This window comes from Acomys russatus, chromosome 6 (assembly GCF_903995435.1).
Source record: "Acomys russatus chromosome 6, mAcoRus1.1, whole genome shotgun sequence".
NCBI lineage: Eukaryota > Metazoa > Chordata > Mammalia > Rodentia > Muridae > Acomys > Acomys russatus.
The window spans coordinates 53,680,285-53,698,868 of NC_067142.1; the positions used below are offsets into that span (position 1 = coordinate 53,680,285).

An 18,584-nucleotide genomic window follows, 5' to 3' on the forward strand; every position below is an offset into this window, starting at 1 on the left:
GTTTGGTGGAGTTTTTGACAATCCAGAACAGTCCACTTAGTACCAACCATGTTCACTTTGGATAGACCAGGCTACTTAAGACATTTCATTTATGTTATAATTACTAGGTTTTACATATTACCCTGAACAGGTAATTGAGTAGGGTATTCTTGACTAATCTGTTTTACAAAGTCCAGCTCCAACACATTACTTAAGGTATGTTTGTATTAAATTGCACAAAAATGTACTTTCCTAATTGAAAAACGTCAAAAGACAGCTGCCACTATAGCTCAGTGATAAGAGTATATTCTAGACATATGCAAGCCATGGGTCCCCATCTCCCAGTACAGCAAAACCAACCAAACAAAACCAAAACAACAATAAAAATATCATCAATGACTAATATTAATTAGGCACTGAATGAATGGCTGAACTAGATGACTTATAAAAGATTCTTCCAGATTCAATCCTGTAACTTTATATTTCAAACAAGAGAAATATTGTAAGTCAGTTCCAAAGTTCTCCAATCATGAACCAACATAGTACCCTCTTATTGAACATCTTGAAACTTTTTGTTTGTTTGTTTGTTTTTGAGACAGGGTTTCTCTGTGTAGCCCTGATGTCCTGGACATAGACCCGGCTAGCCTTAAACTCACAGCAATCCACCTGCCTCTGTCTCCTTGAGTGCTGGGATTAAAGGTGTGCTCCACCATGCCCAGCTCAACATCCTGAGACTTAATATAGTTATAACATATTTACACTAGGTCTCAATATGTTCCTCATCGTAATGCGAGTAATGGGGCAAGGAGTACACACGTGTCTATTCACTGCTAAACCACAGCGTCAAGTCTACAGAGTAAACATAAAGCTTGGCACAGACAAAAGTTGACTCCTAGAGGTTTTATCTAGGCATAATTCCAAATTTAGTATCAATAAATGTTGTCTTTAATAGAAAGCCAAGAGGATTTTTCTAGTTACAAATCAATGAAATAATCTATTTTGTCAAAATTTGAAGACTGTAGATAATATATTTCCATTCATGCCTAACACAGTACAGTTTTGAAACTCTTTGTTCCAGGTATAGATTCAATGTGCAGCTAGCCACTAAAACTCTGAACTACAAATGCCTTATTTTTAAAAAACCAAAAAGAACACCATTTAGTTAATTAAAGTGGTGGCGCACGCCTTTAATCCCAGCACTCGGGAGGCAGAGGCAGGCGGATCGCTGTGAGTTTGAGGCCAGCCTGGTCTACAAAGTGAGTCCAGGACAGCCAAGGCTACATAGAGAAACCCTGTCTCGAAAAACCAAAAAAAAAAACCAAAAAAAAAAACAAAAAAAAAAAAAAAAAAAAAAACCCAACAACTTACATATCAAATCTACTCGTTTTTAAGCAAATCAATGGGCAAGCAATTCCTTAGCACCTAGCCTCTCCTCTTCCAAGCAGTAATAGACCTCAAGAGCAACCAGGCTGAAGTGTACAGCAGACTACAGGCTCTGGTTCCTCCTCTCATGCATGTTCCCTCTTTTGAACAGCAAATGGGCCATAAATACAGCTTTTGTAACGACAAACACAGCTTTTCTTACTGTTGCCCTACAGGGAAAGGAATTTTGATAATGTGGTCTTCCTACTGGATTCTTCTAAGAGTTCATATAGAAAAAGAAATCATTGTTCAGAATCGCTGTGACAAACACCAAGCCGCCCACTTGTTCACAAAGGCCACTAAATTTTAGTTCTTAGTTTCATTTGCATGTAATGCAACCATAATAGAAGACCAAAGTTCCCATTACATCATATGGACAGCATCATTTCTGTACGTTTGGTTAGGACACTTGACAAACACGGAATACTTAGGATAGCCATAGGCTTCTTTTAAGCGAATGTGGTGGCGCACGTTTTCTCAATGGCTTAAAACACAAACCCAAAGTTGCCAGTTAGGTTTGTTCATCTTCTACTGAGCCGTTCTGCTTTCACAACTCAAACATTATTGTAGTCATCGTCTCATAAAACACAAAAGCAGACTACTTCCAGTACAAATGATGGTCACAGGTATGTGGTCTCTATGTCTACACAATCTATTTAGATAAAAGATTAAGCCTTTTGCTACAGTAAGTCTTTGACATTTCATTGGTAATATATACATGTAATAAAAACACATACATATATTACATAGTTCAAAATACTTCATCAAGTAGTTCATTCAATTTCTATTATTACCTCACAAGTAACTGAAGCAAACTAAACTTCAATAGAAATAAAAAACAAGTCATAAAACATTTTTAGTTGTAAGCCTAGCCTTTAATGGATGAGCCATCTCTAGTTCCATAAAGCATTTTAAAAAGGGAAACAACCTAAAAGTAAATTCTAAAGCTAATTTCCTACGGAACTGAATTTCAAAATAAACAACCTAAGAAACAAATAGTAGTCACCTACCCATTTTACAGATGAGAAGATAGAGACACAGTAAAGCTCAGTGAGTCAATGCCCCATCTCAATGTGGTAGCACTAGACTGTATACTTTAATTGGCTCTGAGTGCTAGTCCTGAACCACTGTGGTACTACTGAACTACTTCTCTGCATTTTTCTATTTGGCCAGCATTTGGAGTTTTGTTTAGGCTCTTCATAGCTTCCTGTACCTTTTATATTAATTGTATATGAGTTTGCAGATTGTACCAAATTTGATTGATTAGCAGATATTCCTTAGTGTGTAATTATATTATGTAATATATATTAAAACAATTTACTGAGTTTTTTGAAAAGGCATTATACACACATGCTTTTTCATATATTTCAGTAAAGAGATCTACAATAGCCAGAATCCAAAAGATTTTTTGACTGATAGGTGAGCAGCTTCAGAACATTTGCTATCTTTTTAATAATTTTTTTATTTTTTACATATATTTATATTATTACACATATATAAAATAAACTATATACAGCAAGAACCATGTAACAATCCAGAATTATATTAATGTTACAGTCATAGTGTTTTGGCTATTTGTATTTGGCAATCTTGAAGCAAACATTTTCCTGGCTTGGTGAGTTTAAAATTCTGAATGTAAATCATTATCTATTATATCTTATCTCTGTCAACTTAAAACATCTATCTAGACCTAAAAACGTCTTAACCACCAAACAACTAAGCTTAATTGTGAAACTGAAACTATTTGGTCTTCAACCCCATCAGAGATTCACTCAGGTAATTAATTTTATTCCTTCTCAAGTCTCTGATGGGGCTGAAGACCAAATAGTTTAGTTTCACATTTTGTTTTGTTTTAAAGGCAGAATGCAATGCAATAAATAAGAAAAGCTTTGGTCCCAAATTGTGTACTCTTGACAAGCAATCCAATTCAAGAGAGAATGAGAGCATCTTTTCCTCAGTTTTATAGTTATACTTTTGTCCTTTATCTTTAAAACAGACTGATACTGAACAGAATAATAAATTTAACTAGACCACATCTTTTATAAGAAACAAACACACTGTATTGGTTACATATTCATAGTAGCTTTGTTTTGTAGATATTTTATTATTTTTTCCTGGGGGTGGAGGGGAGGACTATATTTATTCTTTGGTGAAAGATTTTTAAAATCTTTCCTTTTTTCCTTAACGAAAAATAGATTGTCTTCCCATATGTACATTTTGGTTATGATTTCTATTTCCTCAGCCCCATTAGATTCTTCCCACTTCCCCACCAACCCAAATTCACCTTTTTCTTTCTCTTTTTAAAACACAAACATCTAACATTGACAATAATAATAATAATAATAATACATACATACATACATACATACATACCAGGATATGACAAAATAAACCAACTGGGAAAAAAGAGGCAAAAAACATACAGATGATAAGATATAAGCAAAAAATCTATCCATCTATCTGTCTGTCCATTGTCCATCCGTCGGTCCATCCATCCATCCATCTATCCTAGACATAGCACTGTGAGACAAAAACACCTCCAAAAACACCACTGAGTTTATTTTGTGTTGGTCATCTACTGATGTGCATTGGCTCTTAAGTTTGGTTTGTACAACCAGTGACACCCTATCAGAGAAAACTAAGTTTTCTTTTGGGAGTGGTTATCAACTGGAGATAGATGAGGGGTAAGTGAGAGATGGGAGCGTGTGCCTACATCCCCTCTTAGTACTGGGACCCCAAAACATCTGGCTTAGACTTGTGCAGGCCCTGTAAATGCTGCCATAGTTTTGGAGAATCCTTAAGTGTATTGGTCCTACTGTGTCTAGGAGGCCACTGGCTCTTAACATCTTCCCAGCTCCTTTTCCACAGTTCCCTGAGCTCTGAGGGGAGGGATTTGGTGGAGACATCCCATTTAGGGCAGAATGTTCTGAGGTCTCTTACTCCCTGCACACTGTCTAGTTGTGGGTTTCTAAGTTTGTTCCTATCTAGTGCAGAAGAAGCATCTCTGATGACGGCAGAGCGCAATGCTGATCGATGAGTGTGGCAGAATGTTGCTAGGAGTCATTTTATCCCTACGTTCACTAAGCAGAACAGTATTAGACTGTTTTCCCCCTAGGTCTGGCCTATTTATTCTCAGTTTGTTGTTGTTATTTTGATTCTGTTTTGTTTTTCAAGACAGGGTTTCTCTGTGTAGCCTTGGCTGTTCTGCACTTGCTTAGTAGACCAGGCGGGCCTCAAACTCACAGCGATCCATCTGCCTCAGGTTTTTGGCCTCCCAGCAGTATTAGACACAGGTTCCATTTCATGGAGCAGACATTAATTCTGATCATCTAGTGCTGGTTACTCTGACAACTTTTGTGACAGTGTATTTTGCAGGCAGGACACCATTGTAGATCAGATAATTTATGGTTGGATTAGTATTTATCTTTTTCCTCTGGTAGTATGCAAAACACCTTCCCGTCCACTCTGTTTTTTGTTTGTTTTGGTTTTTTTTTTTTTTTTTTTTTTTTTAAAGAAAATCAAATCCCGCTCTCTATGAGTTGCAGCATGCTGAAGGAGCAAGCAGATGCTTACCATCTTAGGCAGAGTTCTTATCTATAGCACACTTGCGTACCTGTAGCTTATACATGCTAGCCTCGTGGACTCCTGCAGCTGGGCCTTGTGGTTGAAGAATATAGTTGTGAATTTGGCCCCATGAGGTATTATGCAGTGTATGGGCTTTGGTGGAGCCTTAAGTTTGCTGTTGTTAAACTAAGTTTAGTGAGATGCTATATACTGGGTGGACAACATATCATCTAAGGGCATACTTGATGAATTCTCAATTACACTGAAAGAGTGTGGTGGTCTGTGGTTTGGTCAACTTTGGTTACTCCATATAAGTTACTCCAAGTTTGGCTTTTGAAGCATGCAGTTCTCAAAATGTCTAAGAAGAAAGCTCAGTTGTGTTCTCCAAGGGTGCTGCTCCTCTGAAAAGGAGATGATACTACAAACCAAGATGAAGTACGGCTGCTTTGAACATGCTGTTGAATTCTTATATTAAGATTGTGGTTCCTAAGATGAAAAATTGTTGCACAGGAGATCTTCTAGTTAACTGTTTCTCACCTGATGATTCTGTGATCCTCAGGCCTCCAGACTTGGCCCCTGTGTGAACTGGACTCTTTGTTGGGCTCATGACTGACACTCTGGCTCCCTGAAGTTCTACCTTGTGATTCCTCCACTCTCCTCCGTCTGAGATGCCCAGAAGCTCTGAAGAAGCAGCTTGGTAACTCAGCAGACACACATCAATCTGCTTGTTGATCAGTTTGGTGAAAGTGCAAAAAGCCTTTATACATTTGACACTAGGAAACTGCTGGCTCCTGATGGAATCACTGAAGTGCCCTTGCTTACTACTCAGACTTACTGAGGAAACAAGCTCATCCATTCACTAAAAAGAAAATCTAATCCAAAGGAAAACCTCAAATTATTATTATTTTTTTAATAAATAACTTTTATTTTCCTGCTCGATTTTTAAAAAAATGTTTTTCAAGATAAGGTTTCTCTGTGTAACAGTCCCAGCTGTCCTGGAACCACTTTTGTAGACAAGGCTGGCCTCAAACTCACAGCGATCCACTTGCCTCTGCCTCCCCAGGGCTGGGATTAAAGGTGTGCACTATCATGTCTGGCCTAAAAACTTCTTAAATGGGAGAGAATTAATTTGTGATAGGTATTTTTAACCTTTACACCTGAAATATTAATATAACAAAAGTAAAGTAATAAGACCTTTTTACTCACTTATTTCTGCAGGAGCTGTCCTCCTAACTCTACATGCATGTCACTGTACATGTGCACCCACATGCACACAACACGCACACACAAAATACATAAATAAACGTTAAAAAATTTATGAAGGGTCGTGGGATGGATCAACAGGTAAATGTGCTTGCATTAAGAGAGTAAAATGTTATTTAATTAGGTATTATTTTCTGAGATATAAACTATGGTACAATTACCAATTCTGATACAGCATAACATTAATTATCACTAATAAATAAAAATATAGTAGAACAAAATCTGAAGGAATAAAACACACTGAAAGATGAGAGGAATGCTTTTTTTAAATACTTATTGATTTTACTCAATAATAATGAGTAAGGGGGAAATAGATGTTAGTTAATGAAACTATGAATTAACTTTCAGTCTGTGATAGGAACTGAGACAAATGTCTTTTTCTGAGCTATGGGTTCTTCATTCCTATTATGGAAAACATAAACCAGCCTATTTAAAAACAGTGCATGTGAGTCTGCAAAGCTGAAATTTCTTTAAATTGTTATATAACTGAGAATCAAAGGAATACTAGATTTAAAGATATTACTTTGGCCTAAATGTAATGGCTCAGATTCACTACTAAACCCAAGAAAGCACAAGAAAATACAAATTAATTTGTTAACCAGGGTAAATAAAATTCATCCTTCACTTTCAGCCCTGTGCTGTCACTGATGTCAAATAATTACCTGAACCAGCCATCTTTTCTCCTATTTAGCAAACTCGCCCCCCACCAGTCCCCCAGCTGTATCTAGCATTGTGGAAGTAGCGGTTAAGTACCTACGCAACTCAACTGTTAATGTGCTCTTAATCATATGGGGCTTAGAAGGGTATCTTTCTCACTTATTTTCAGTAACACCAATATGCTATTTTGTTAGCTCTATTCCTATTTCTGGTTCCTAATAGACTCATCTGAATCTCTTCATAATTCCTAATTTTAGAACAGGTTACAAAGGATTTGTGTAAATATGCTTTTTACTCTTTGATACCAACACTCTAGCAAAATGAGGAAGAAACATGTACATAATGCCCTTTCCTTTATTTCCAGCAGTCATTTCAGTATCTCTTTCCTTTCCTTCTGGTGAATTTGTCTTCTTACTCTTCTGGTATTCTCCACTTTATAAAGTTAGAAAGTACCAAAGGAAAAATTGAAGAATATTATAAACAGAAAGAAAAGACGAAATAATGGAAATTTCCTTTGTAGCTCTATTAAATAACACCTAAACTGGGTAAAAGTGAACATGGAAGTTACCAGGAAGCAACAGGAAAAGATATCATGTATGCTTAAGAGAGAAAAGGCAACCACAACAATTCAGCAAGAGATTTATGAGAAGCAGGGAGCTCTCTTTGTTAACAATTATTACTACAGAGATCACTTAGCAGGTGGGTACCAAGGGGATCACAAAAACAACACAATAACCCACTTCATCCCTGGATGGAGCTCTAGCCTGCTTTGTGCACCACTAAACTAAATTCTGCACCAATCTGATTTATAACTCCTATCTGATATGCAAAGACTTTGGTGAACAATTTAGGCAATCCTGGATTATGGGGTAGGGTGGGGAGGCACTCAAGGGGAAGTGGTGCCAGGCTGCACTGGTACTTAGGTAGTTTTGCTTGATTTACCTGAATCATGTAGTTTCCTTTTCCTTTCAGAAAAGATCCTGAGTCCTTATGGATCTAGATCAAGGCTCTATAATAACCCTAAAAGCCTATTATAAACAGTTCCATCCCATCTTCCTGCCTCCATCACACAACAGCCTGTTGAGTTATTCCTGTACTTCAGAGGAGAAGAATTTGTCCGACTATGCAAATAAAGATGGAAAGGACAGTCTCGTGAGATACAGAAATAGAATGTTTTCTGAGAGCTCAAATACAAGTTTAGTGCATTTCTTTCCTGCACCAGTCACCTGCTTAACCTCAGAACAACCTGGTGGCTGCCGTGGTGATGCCTGAGTGCATACGTCACAGACCTGTCGTCTGCAAGATTGCCATCTAGTCACTAAGGTACACACCAACAACTTTCTGAAAATATAAGGGCACACAGGCAAATATTAATAGTCTAGCATGGGTAAACTCTCCTGCTGGAGAATGCTGATTGGCAGAATGAAGGGAAAGACTGCCAAGGGATGATAGCTAATCTGGTCCTTAGGACAGAGCACATTTCCATACAAAGGAGGTAAAGGTGGAAGGACGGGCAAGCATTGCAGGCTGATGGCTAATGTGAGCAAATGCCATTGTGTCTGAGACTGCCTGGAAAACCTGAGGCAATCCAGTTAGGCAAGAAGCCGAGGTAGCTGTGCAAGGAGGGAATGACGGCACTACAAAGCTAAGTCTAGCCCCAAAGACCTTCTGTGCCTTTGAAAATCTCATCCTTATAGTACAGAAAATGGAGATATAATAAAGGTGTTTAAATAAAGGAACTACTAAATATGATTCAATTAGTCCTCTAAGGAAATGGTAAACTTTGAAAAAAAATTTAGTGGAAAAAAATTGAGGTAGAAACACATATAGTGGCCATACGAACAGAAACAGCTATCACATGAGAACTGGTTATGGAGACAGGAATGAGGAGGGAAGCTACAGAGATAATGGGTTGGGATTTGACCATGCCTCTTGTGCTGCATTTTTAAAATAAGAAAACAAGGGAACTAAAATCTCATGAATTATCTTAACAGGCTTTCTGTTAACAGCCAGTGCAGTGGGTTCACACTCCTAAAACACAGTTTTAAAAACTAGCGTTTCTTCTCTCCAGCCATTCATTTCTACAGCTTTGTTTTATTTACAGTAACAAAAGAAACAGATCTTCCTGAATAAGGCTAAAAACTTCTTGACATGTTTAGATTAGGTTACTCTATTCTAAAAACTAGAAAAAAATCCTTTGCTTATGCTTCAGGAATGCTGTAAAGGATATGTTCTCACATGAGAAGACCCGAGAATGCCTTTTTCCTACTCTGGTTCCAAGGAATAATTTTATTACGTTTCTTATAGTGTAGGATAATTAAAAGTTAGAAGAATATTAAAAGAAAAGTTTGTATCATTTTACCAGTTTTCCAAGTATTAATAACCATGAGCCTAGTAATATTAGACTACCAAAACAATTGCTTTAAATTTAAATTTCCATGTTAAAGATTTATTTATTATTTTATGAGTATATGTGTAAGATTGCATGAGTTTATGTACACCACATGTGCTCTCACTGAAAAGATTTGGCATTAATGGTCGCCCATGTATGTCTCCTCCTATCCTCCCAGAAAGTATATTTTTATGTTTGGTAATCTCATGTGTAAAATTAGTAGCTCACTGTTCTAAATTGTTTTTATTTGTGCATATGGATTAAGTGGTGTTTGTTTTTTTCTGTGAGCAGTATATAAATTTACATTCAGTTTGTTAATACATGTATGTAGTTTAGAGTTCACTGGCTCTACGCAGCCTGCTAAAACAATAATCTAAAGGCCTATATTTAAACAACTTAAGAATGTTTTTGAATTTTATTTGTGTGTGTGTGTGTGTGTGTGTGTGTGTGTGTGTGTTCAGAAGATAACTGTGGAAGTCGGTTCTTTTCTTTTTCCATGTGGGTCCCAGAAATCAACTTAGTCAGGCTTGTTAACAGGCAGCTGATAAAAATCTCACTAACTCACCAAACAAATTTTTTTCTTTGAAAAAACTACTTTTATCCGTCATAGCTTTTTTGTTTGTTTATTTTTCGAGACAGGGTTTCTCTGTGTAGCCTTGGCTATCCCAGACTCACTCCGCAGACCAGGCTGGCCTTGAACTCACAGTAATCCACCTGCCTCTGCCTCCCAAGTGCTGAGACTAAAGGCATGTGCTACCACACCCAGTTCATAACTATGTTTTAATAGTTAGCCTATATATTAAATATATTGCTATGTATTTTTAAATTTTTCCCTTTTTGACATTTTTAGCCTTCTATGAAAGAATTCCACTTTCTGCTTCTCCAATACCACTCCACTTAATACCCTCACACCTCATTCGCCTTGCTGTATGGTTACATAGTAAATGTGTCAAGAATAAACAGTATTACAACTATGTGTATTCCTGAGACTGTAGCCACATAGTAAGTCCTACGTATGACATAACTATGAGGTTAAGAGAATAGATCCCGGAGGTAAAGCTCCTAGAGTCACATCTGACCTTTGTCATTTACCAGCACTATCATTTTTATTTAAAAAAAAAAAAATTACAGAGACCTGCCTGCCACCATGCAGCAGTGAAGGCAGGCAGGTGCCACTACAATGACCAAGCATGCAGTGGAGAGATACGAGAGAAAGAGAAGCAGAATGGTTTGGGCACTATGAACAGAGGTGGACTTGGAGACACAAAGGCGGTGAGGAACAGCCTGATGTGAGTAGCCTAAGCTGTCACCTGAGCCCATGGTGATATCCCAGCCTATGCTGCTGCTGGGAGCCATCCTGGGTCCGTGGCCCTGCAGCAGCAGGGGTCTGCGTCAATGTCCATGGCCCATGTTATACCAAAGGCCATGTAGACGTGCCTGGCTTGGGCTGTGTCCAGGGACCATGTAAGATATCAGGGGCCTGCATGGAGCTGCCCTGGCCCCTCACAGCTGTGGCACTCAGGAGAGCTGGCCCAACAACTTGCCTGGGCAAAGCAGGAGCCTTGGTGGCATGAGCAGATGAGAGCAGGCGGGCTATCCAACTCGGCTACCTTCCAGGCCCAGATCCAAGGCTTGGAGTTGGCCCACCCCAGCATCTACCCCATCTATGAACTGCTGGAGCACACGAAGGGGCTGGGCCTGTAGAACCAATGCTCCAGGATCTCCATGACCCAGGGCAACAACAGGACATCTGAGAGGAGGCCTGGTGAGGATCCAGGATTGACAGTGTAGCAGGAGCCAGAGGCCTCAAAACAGACTAAAAAGGCTGCACTATATGACACATTGTGATACACTGCAACTTGCAAGGGCGATTTTGTTTTCTTTGGGGAGAGGTTGCAAGGGCAGACGGTGGGTATGGAAGGGTGGAGAGAAGAGAGGAACTGGAGTGAATGGTGTGAAATTCACAAAGAATCAGTAAAGTTTTTTTTAATTAATGAACGGATACTGATATACAGCCTAGGATGGCCATGAATACAGCGATAATCCTACCTCAGCGTCTACAAGAATCAACACCATGCATAGCAAAATCTTTACTGTTATTATTTTTATTTGTTTTTTTTAAAGATGTAATGTCACAGATTCCAAGCTGACCTAGAACTCATTATGTAAGCAAGGATGACCTTGACCTGTTGATCCTCTTACTCCTACCTCCTGAGCGCTGGGATGACTGGTACGTGCTCCATCCTGAATATGCGCTTTGTGCGTGGTAGGTAAACAATCTACTAACTGAGAGCTACAATCCCCAGTTTAGATACTTTACTTGTGGTTGCCACATTTGTATGTACACAGTTATGTTTAGTTCATATATACACCAAGTAGTGATCATTTCAGGATAATCAGAATACCTATCACCCTAATGTTTTATCATTTCTTTGTGGTGAAAATATTCAAAATCTTCTTTTGACTAGAGATAAACAATGTATTCTATGTAATTTTGTTTACCCTGCTGTGTTACAGGACCTCTAACCAACTGCCCTCACATCCCTTCCAACCTTCAGCTCCACCCCCATAGATATCCGTTATTCTACTCATAACTTTTATGCAATTGGCTGTTTAAGGTTCTAATTATGAGTGAAATTGTGCAGGGGGCGTTTATCTTTCACTATCTGAAGTACTTACCTAATGCCATATAGGGACACCCATGTTGATTCTGTTGTCAGAATTTCATATTTTTATGGCTGAACACTATTCAGGTTTATTTCCAGCTAATCTTCTAATGCACATAATCTCAGTACCATGTAGAATCTAAAAGACTTGATCTCAATGAAGTTCAGAGTAGATTTGTATTTACACAGCCTAGAGACGGGCTGGGGTAAGTAATGGAAGAGTTGGCCAGTGGGTTCTAAGTCACAGTTAGAGACGAGCAAGATGTTCAGGAGTGCTTTCACACAGTATGGCGACTGCGGATAACAACAGTTCACTCTAGAGTTCAGAAAGCTAGAATGAAGGGTTTTACAAATTTATATCATTAAAAAAATAAATGTTTAAAGACACAGGTATGCTTAGCCATTTTTTAATACTACGCAACAACATGCATTTGATAAAGTACTTTGCTTTTAATTTCCCTGGTATCTCAAAGATCCAGATACCTTTGGGTCTTGGGATTTGTTTTTCCCCCTGAAAATATGACTAGATGTTTAAGTAGGAAGAGCAGTAAAATGGAAAAGAGAACACAACCCGGGAATTAACCATCTGCTTCCAAGTTGTAAGATTCTGCAGAAAAAATGACACTGATGTGTGGTTTCTTCACTGGCACATCAAGATCTGGCTCTTTCAAGTACTTTTTATCACAATATAACTATTAGCTTTTGGTGTATGTCTGGGGGTGGGGGTGAGGGGCAGAGGTGCACATATAAGCATGCATTTGCCTTTCTTGTTTTCCATATGCTTGAAGGACGGGGTCGTTAAAGTAAAATCCTTTACTATAGCTTTTCTTGGTTTGCGGAAGGAGTGTAAGTTCAGTGTGCAATTTCTATCTCTAGAAATCCATGATGAATCTACTCATTCTCCCTTCCTATCTGACCTCTAATCACAGCAGTGTTTTATTAGTATTAACATGTGCTAATGTACACTAATATTACCAATTAGCATACACTAAAATTATGGTACACTAGCAGTGTGTTAGGGCTGATTAAGAGAAGCCCTAGCCAGGAGTGGCATTTGAGAGGGCTCTCCTACCTTGTTCTTAGGCGCCATTCCCTATATTTTGAATGTCCAAACTGGGAACAACAACCCCATGATAGTCTGTCTGCACAAAGGATTTGAACGAACTAGTTCTTTATTTGAGACATTTTACTGCCATCTACTGGAAAACTATGGAATACCTACAAATTGTATGACAATGTGATGAAAGGTACCCTTCGTCACCTTCACAGAGATGAGCTATCTACTATGCCAGGATAGAGGATAAGAGAGCAAATCAGAAAGGCCTCTTCTTGTCAACTGGCACACCTGATAGGGCAGTAGGTAAAAGTAGCTCTGCTATGGTGCTGGCTTGGTGAATGCCAGTGTCCCATCACAAGTGACAAGCCTTAGGGAATAAGTGCTTCTAGTAGCAAAACTAACCTGTGGTGTTAGATGTCAGGTAGTGGTTAGTGTTGGGGAAAAGGCAGGAATTGAAGAGGGAGCAATTTGACAAGCTTCTGGAATACTTTCAATGTCCTTTTTGTTGACTTAGGCAGTGGTCACACAGTTCATGTCTACTTTGAGATAATTCATTAAGGTGGACAGTATTAATTTGAGCCCTTTCCTGTATGTTCTTCCTCCTCCTCCTTCTGTCTGTCTGTCTGTCTGTCTCACACACACACCCACTCTCTCTCCCTCCCTCTCCCTCCCTCCCTCCCTCCCTGTCTCTCTCGCCCTCTCTCTCTGCCTGCTTGCTTGCTGCTAGAGATTGGATCTAGTCTTTCACGCATTCTAGGCAACCTCTCAAACATTCACAACTCTGCCTCATAGGCTTTCATTTATTTACATCTTTTGTATAATTTTCTGTGTAGAAGTTTTATATACCATATTTGATTTCATTTTTTTTTTGTTTTGTTTTGCTTTGTTTTTTTGAGACAGGGTCTCTCTATGTAGCATTAGCTGTCCTGGACTCACTTTGAATACCAGGCTGGCCTCAAATTCACAGCGATCCGCCTGCCTCTGCCTCCTGAGTACTGTGATTAAAGGCGTGAGCCACCATGCCCGGCGTTAGATTTCTTTTTCCTAGAGAGTTATCGTCTGGTGATGTTCTACTAAGCATATTAGTTTTTTTTTTTTTTCAATTCTACTTGCTGGCATATAGAAATAGGTGTAGAAATAACTAATCTTTAAATACTTACATTTTTTGCTTCTATCTCTATTTGTTCTATTTTGTTGAATTAAAAAAAAAAAAACTAAAACCCTACTATATTCTTTTTTTAGTCTTCAGACTAGCATCTAATATTACAAACACAAGTATTCAATGGGAAATTCAACAGAAGGTAATCTTGCCTAAAGAAAATTCACCAGGGAATAAAAATAAAACAGGGTAACTATCTAATTCAAGACTCAACTGACATGTAAGAGAAGAATATCTCCAGAGATAAGCTTCGCCCTTCTCATACGAATGAGGGCAAATTTCAGTACTAATGTTAGGATTAGGAATAGTACCTGGAACACAATAGGTACTTTAACAGTTTATTACATAGTCATTAGGTGGCTTCTCTAGAACTCTGTAATAATTCTCCAGACTATGATTATACTTCCTTAAAACTTAAACACTTTTCAATATAGCAGAAACAAAACACAACACAACAAAACAAAACAAAACAAAAAGGAGAGATGGTGGCTCTTGCCAGTCTGTATATGTGGAGTATCAGTTCATGTGAAATAAAATGAACTATAAACTGTTTACACCCCAGTAAGTTTTCAATACTCTGTGGGTCTGAACTGGCTTTAACACACGCTAAAGAGGCTCAAAGTAAACATAATGACTGGAATACATTTTCTCCAAATAATAAACTTGAGAGAGAATATTTGCTAGCCTAATATTTCTAAAAGGCAGAAAGTTTTACAAGACAATAAGAGAAATGGAAGTAAAAAAGATCTAAATTCTGACATTTAGACAATAAAACTCAAACCTTATTTTTGAAAACACAACCCAAACCACAAAACCGAAGACACTGACCTCCACCACAGATGACTTTATTTACATGCTATGTATCTAATGAGTAAGATATGTATGGATCATTAAATATATAATAATGCAATGTAAAAACCCCCAAAGCAGGTTCTCTTTTTCAAAATGTTTCATTCTTTTAAATTGTGTATTCCTGTCTGTGCCAGTTTAATTATTTAAATACTGCAACACAATAACGGAACACCAAGTGATATGCAGGGTGCACAGTGGGGGAAGGGCTAGCTGCTTTGATACTGAACAATTCTTTTGTAACATAACAGCTGAAATATGATCTTGTTTGGGATGTTTTTGATTTGGGGAACAGTGGGATCAAATGCTAGACGGGTATTCTATCAGTAAGCTCTCTCCAACATGAAATGGAAGGGGTTAATACTCTACTTGAGCCATGGGTGTGAATATAGCTTATGGAAAGCATGCAAAACTAAATTAGCCTACTCTGACATCCACAAAAACATCAGCAGCTATGACATGGTGTGTCTATGCCCTCACAAGTGACTAAAACAACACTACCAATGCTCTGAAAACACAGAGCTGAGCAATAGCACAGAGATAGGCCATCCAACCTGCGTATACCAAACAACAATCTTACTGGGTAGCATGCAGATAAGTTTTATTAACACATAGTAACTGCTGTTGCTTGGTTATAACTCGGATGAGCTTTAAGTCTAGATTAATAGGCTATTGATTTGAACACAATGGTTTAATGGGAAACATACAATGATTTATTTTACTGTAGCAGTGACAAATCCATAAGTCATCCAAAAAAATGTAGGGATTTCTTTCCTTTCTTTAGCTTACCTAGTTTCGTGGTGCCCTCTGGTGGGTACTCTGGAAACTGACCTTCTGAAGGGACACTGACAGTTCTCCTCAGGCATCGCCCTTTGGTGGAATCTGTCTGTTGCTCCTGTCCTTCCACAGGTATCTATTTAGACAAGAAAAAAAAAAATGAACTTGTCTAAGTACTTTCTGAATGAATAAAGTTTTGAATTAATGAAGACAGCAGTGTGGGATGAGATCTGAAAGTAGGAGGAATATAGAAATGAAGTATACACTCGGGAGGCAGAGGCAGGTGGATCGATATGAGTTCAAGGCCAGCCTGGTCTACAAAGCGAGTCCAGGACAGCCAAGATAACACAGAGAAACTCTGTCTCGAAAAAATGAAAAAACGAAAAAACAAAAAAAAAAAAAAAAAAAAAAAAAAAGAAAGGAAGGAAGGAAGGAAGGAAGGAAAGAAGGATAAAAGATGTTAAGGGGTTACCAACCCCTTTGCAGGAAGCTGCTCCTTAGAAAGAAAACCACAGGATCAAGAAGGGCAAGTATGTAAATTAGCTTACCTGGAGTCTGTATGAATCCTATCTAGGAGTGAACACACTCTGGAAGCTCAGTGAACAAAATAAAACCCACACAAATAAAAGCTTCTGTACCAGAAACTGGTTTACAAGCTTTAATTTTATCTAACATTCAAACATTTATCAAACATTGAAATAAAAGCTGACCATAAGAATCAAGTTTCAGGGGGCTGGAGAGATGGCTCAGCGGTTAAGAGCACTGTTCTGCTCTTCCAGAGGCCCTGAGCTCAATTTCCAGCAACCACATGGTGGCTCATGACTATCTATAATGAGATCTGGTGCCCTTTTCTGGTATACAGGCATACATGTAGGCAGAATGCTGTATATGTTATAAATTTAAAAAAAAAAAAAAAAATCAAGCTTCAAAATCCTCTGAAAAGGGAGTTGGTTTTGTTAAAGATTTTAAATAAAATCACCCAGCTTTTTTTATTCAGCATTAGAATCAAGTACTTAAGTATAGTTGATAAAATGTATTTCCAATGCAAACATATATAGATTTTTGCACAGATACAAAGATAAAACATATTTTATCCCAAAGAGATGACTGTTCCTATAACAATAAAAAATGTTTTTCTGCTATAGTTTCAAAAGCATACTGAATGGTTATTTGAACATGTAAATGAGAACTATGAATGTGTTTTTAAAACCTTATTCAGTGGGCTATTATTATAGAATAATTGATGGCATAAATCTCTTTCTTTGGATGGGACTTAATAGTTTCCTTACATCTATGGGAGATGCAGTCCAAGTCCCCAGTGATGTGCGAGCACTTTCTTAGTACTGAAAGTTTACACACTCCTTACAGGAGTAAGTATTACTTTCCCTTCATTACATTAACTTTGCTTACTCTTTGTACACTGAGAAATCAAAAGGTAAAATTAAGAAAGATAAAATTATAAAATGATCATATAAATCAAAAGACAACACTCTTTCTATAATACTAAGTAATACAAACTCCATGAATAGTAACTTAAGCCATTTATCCCTTTAAGAAGTGAAGTATATTGTTTCTACTTAAATAATTAAAGAGTTGCACTGAAAGGTTAAGTGACTTTTATTTTAAAAGGCAAAAGTAACTTTTACTTGCTTCAAAAGTAGAAACAAAGGCTGTAAATTTGGAAAAGAAAAATCTGGATCATTTAGCAAATAAACATATCTATGTGTTACGGTTTTTAACTATTACCTGAATAAATACACGTTTAACAGAAACATTAGTGGTTTTTTTTTTATAGTGTTTCATGAGAAGATAATTTCCTCCAGTGGAAACTTATAAAGACCATCCCAAGATAAAGATGTTTCTACTACATGCTTGGTTTCCACTATAATAAAGAAGAAATAAAATACATCAGTTTTGTTATTTGGGCCTAAAATTTATTATCTATCATTTTCTTCAAGTCTTAATGTTGACACTACATTTCCAATGCTTAAAATTAAACTACGATCACACATTTTATTCGAAGGATTACTCTGAAAAGGTAAGTAACTTTACTCTGATTCAAAGAAAATAAGAGCATCATAGGAATTCTATTTTAAATTTAAATTTCTTTTAAAATTTTATTTATGTATGTATTTATTTAATGTGAGTGTGTGCACGCGCTCCTGTGTTATTTGCATGCACACAGAAACCAGGAGAGGGCATAGACAGATTCCCTGAAGCTAGCATTAAAAGCAGCTGTAAACTACCTCATCTGTGTGCTGGCAACTGAACTCAGGGCCTCTTTAAAATCAGCCAGTATTTCTAACCACTGAACCATCTCTCCAGTCTCCTTACCTAAATTTCTTAAGACTATTTCATTATTATAAAGCTAAAAAATTGTTCCTTAGATACAATATTTTAAAGACACCAATTAATTGGTTTCATTCCTTTCTAGTGAACTATATTAGAGTTCAAAATCTAATTTTGCCAAGATGGAGAGTTTCAGATATCTGTTTGCTCTGTTCTGATTGCCCTAAATTTACTTTACCACTTCATACTCTTGTTTAAGAACTGTTCTTAAGAACTTACACATCTCCAAGTTTCTATGACATGAAAATACTTTTTAACATTTCTTCGGCCTTGGCCTGGGCTTCTGAATCACCCTGGGTTCAACAAAAAAGGAAAAGAACCAAGCACATCAATCCTCATCTTATGTAGAGGAGGAAAGCAGAAAGCTGTAAGAAATAAATAGATTCAATAGTTTCTAAGGTGTGTTCTCAACGAAATAAAATGCAAATTCTGGTTTCTTTGTCCTCTTGC

At 37.6% G+C, this 18,584-nt stretch overlaps 1 protein-coding gene across 2 annotated transcripts in view; it reads right to left on the reverse strand.

The window, feature by feature from the left end:
• The window catches only part of Rasal2 (RAS protein activator like 2), a 252,552-nt gene that overhangs the window by 112,687 nt on the left and 121,281 nt on the right, over nt 1–18,584 (reverse strand). For both annotated transcript variants that reach the window (XM_051147644.1, XM_051147643.1), the window contains exon 3: nt 15,798–15,921. In XM_051147644.1, coding sequence (XP_051003601.1) covers nt 15,798–15,921 — 124 coding nt within the window. The remainder of the gene's footprint in view (nt 1–15,797; nt 15,922–18,584) is intronic.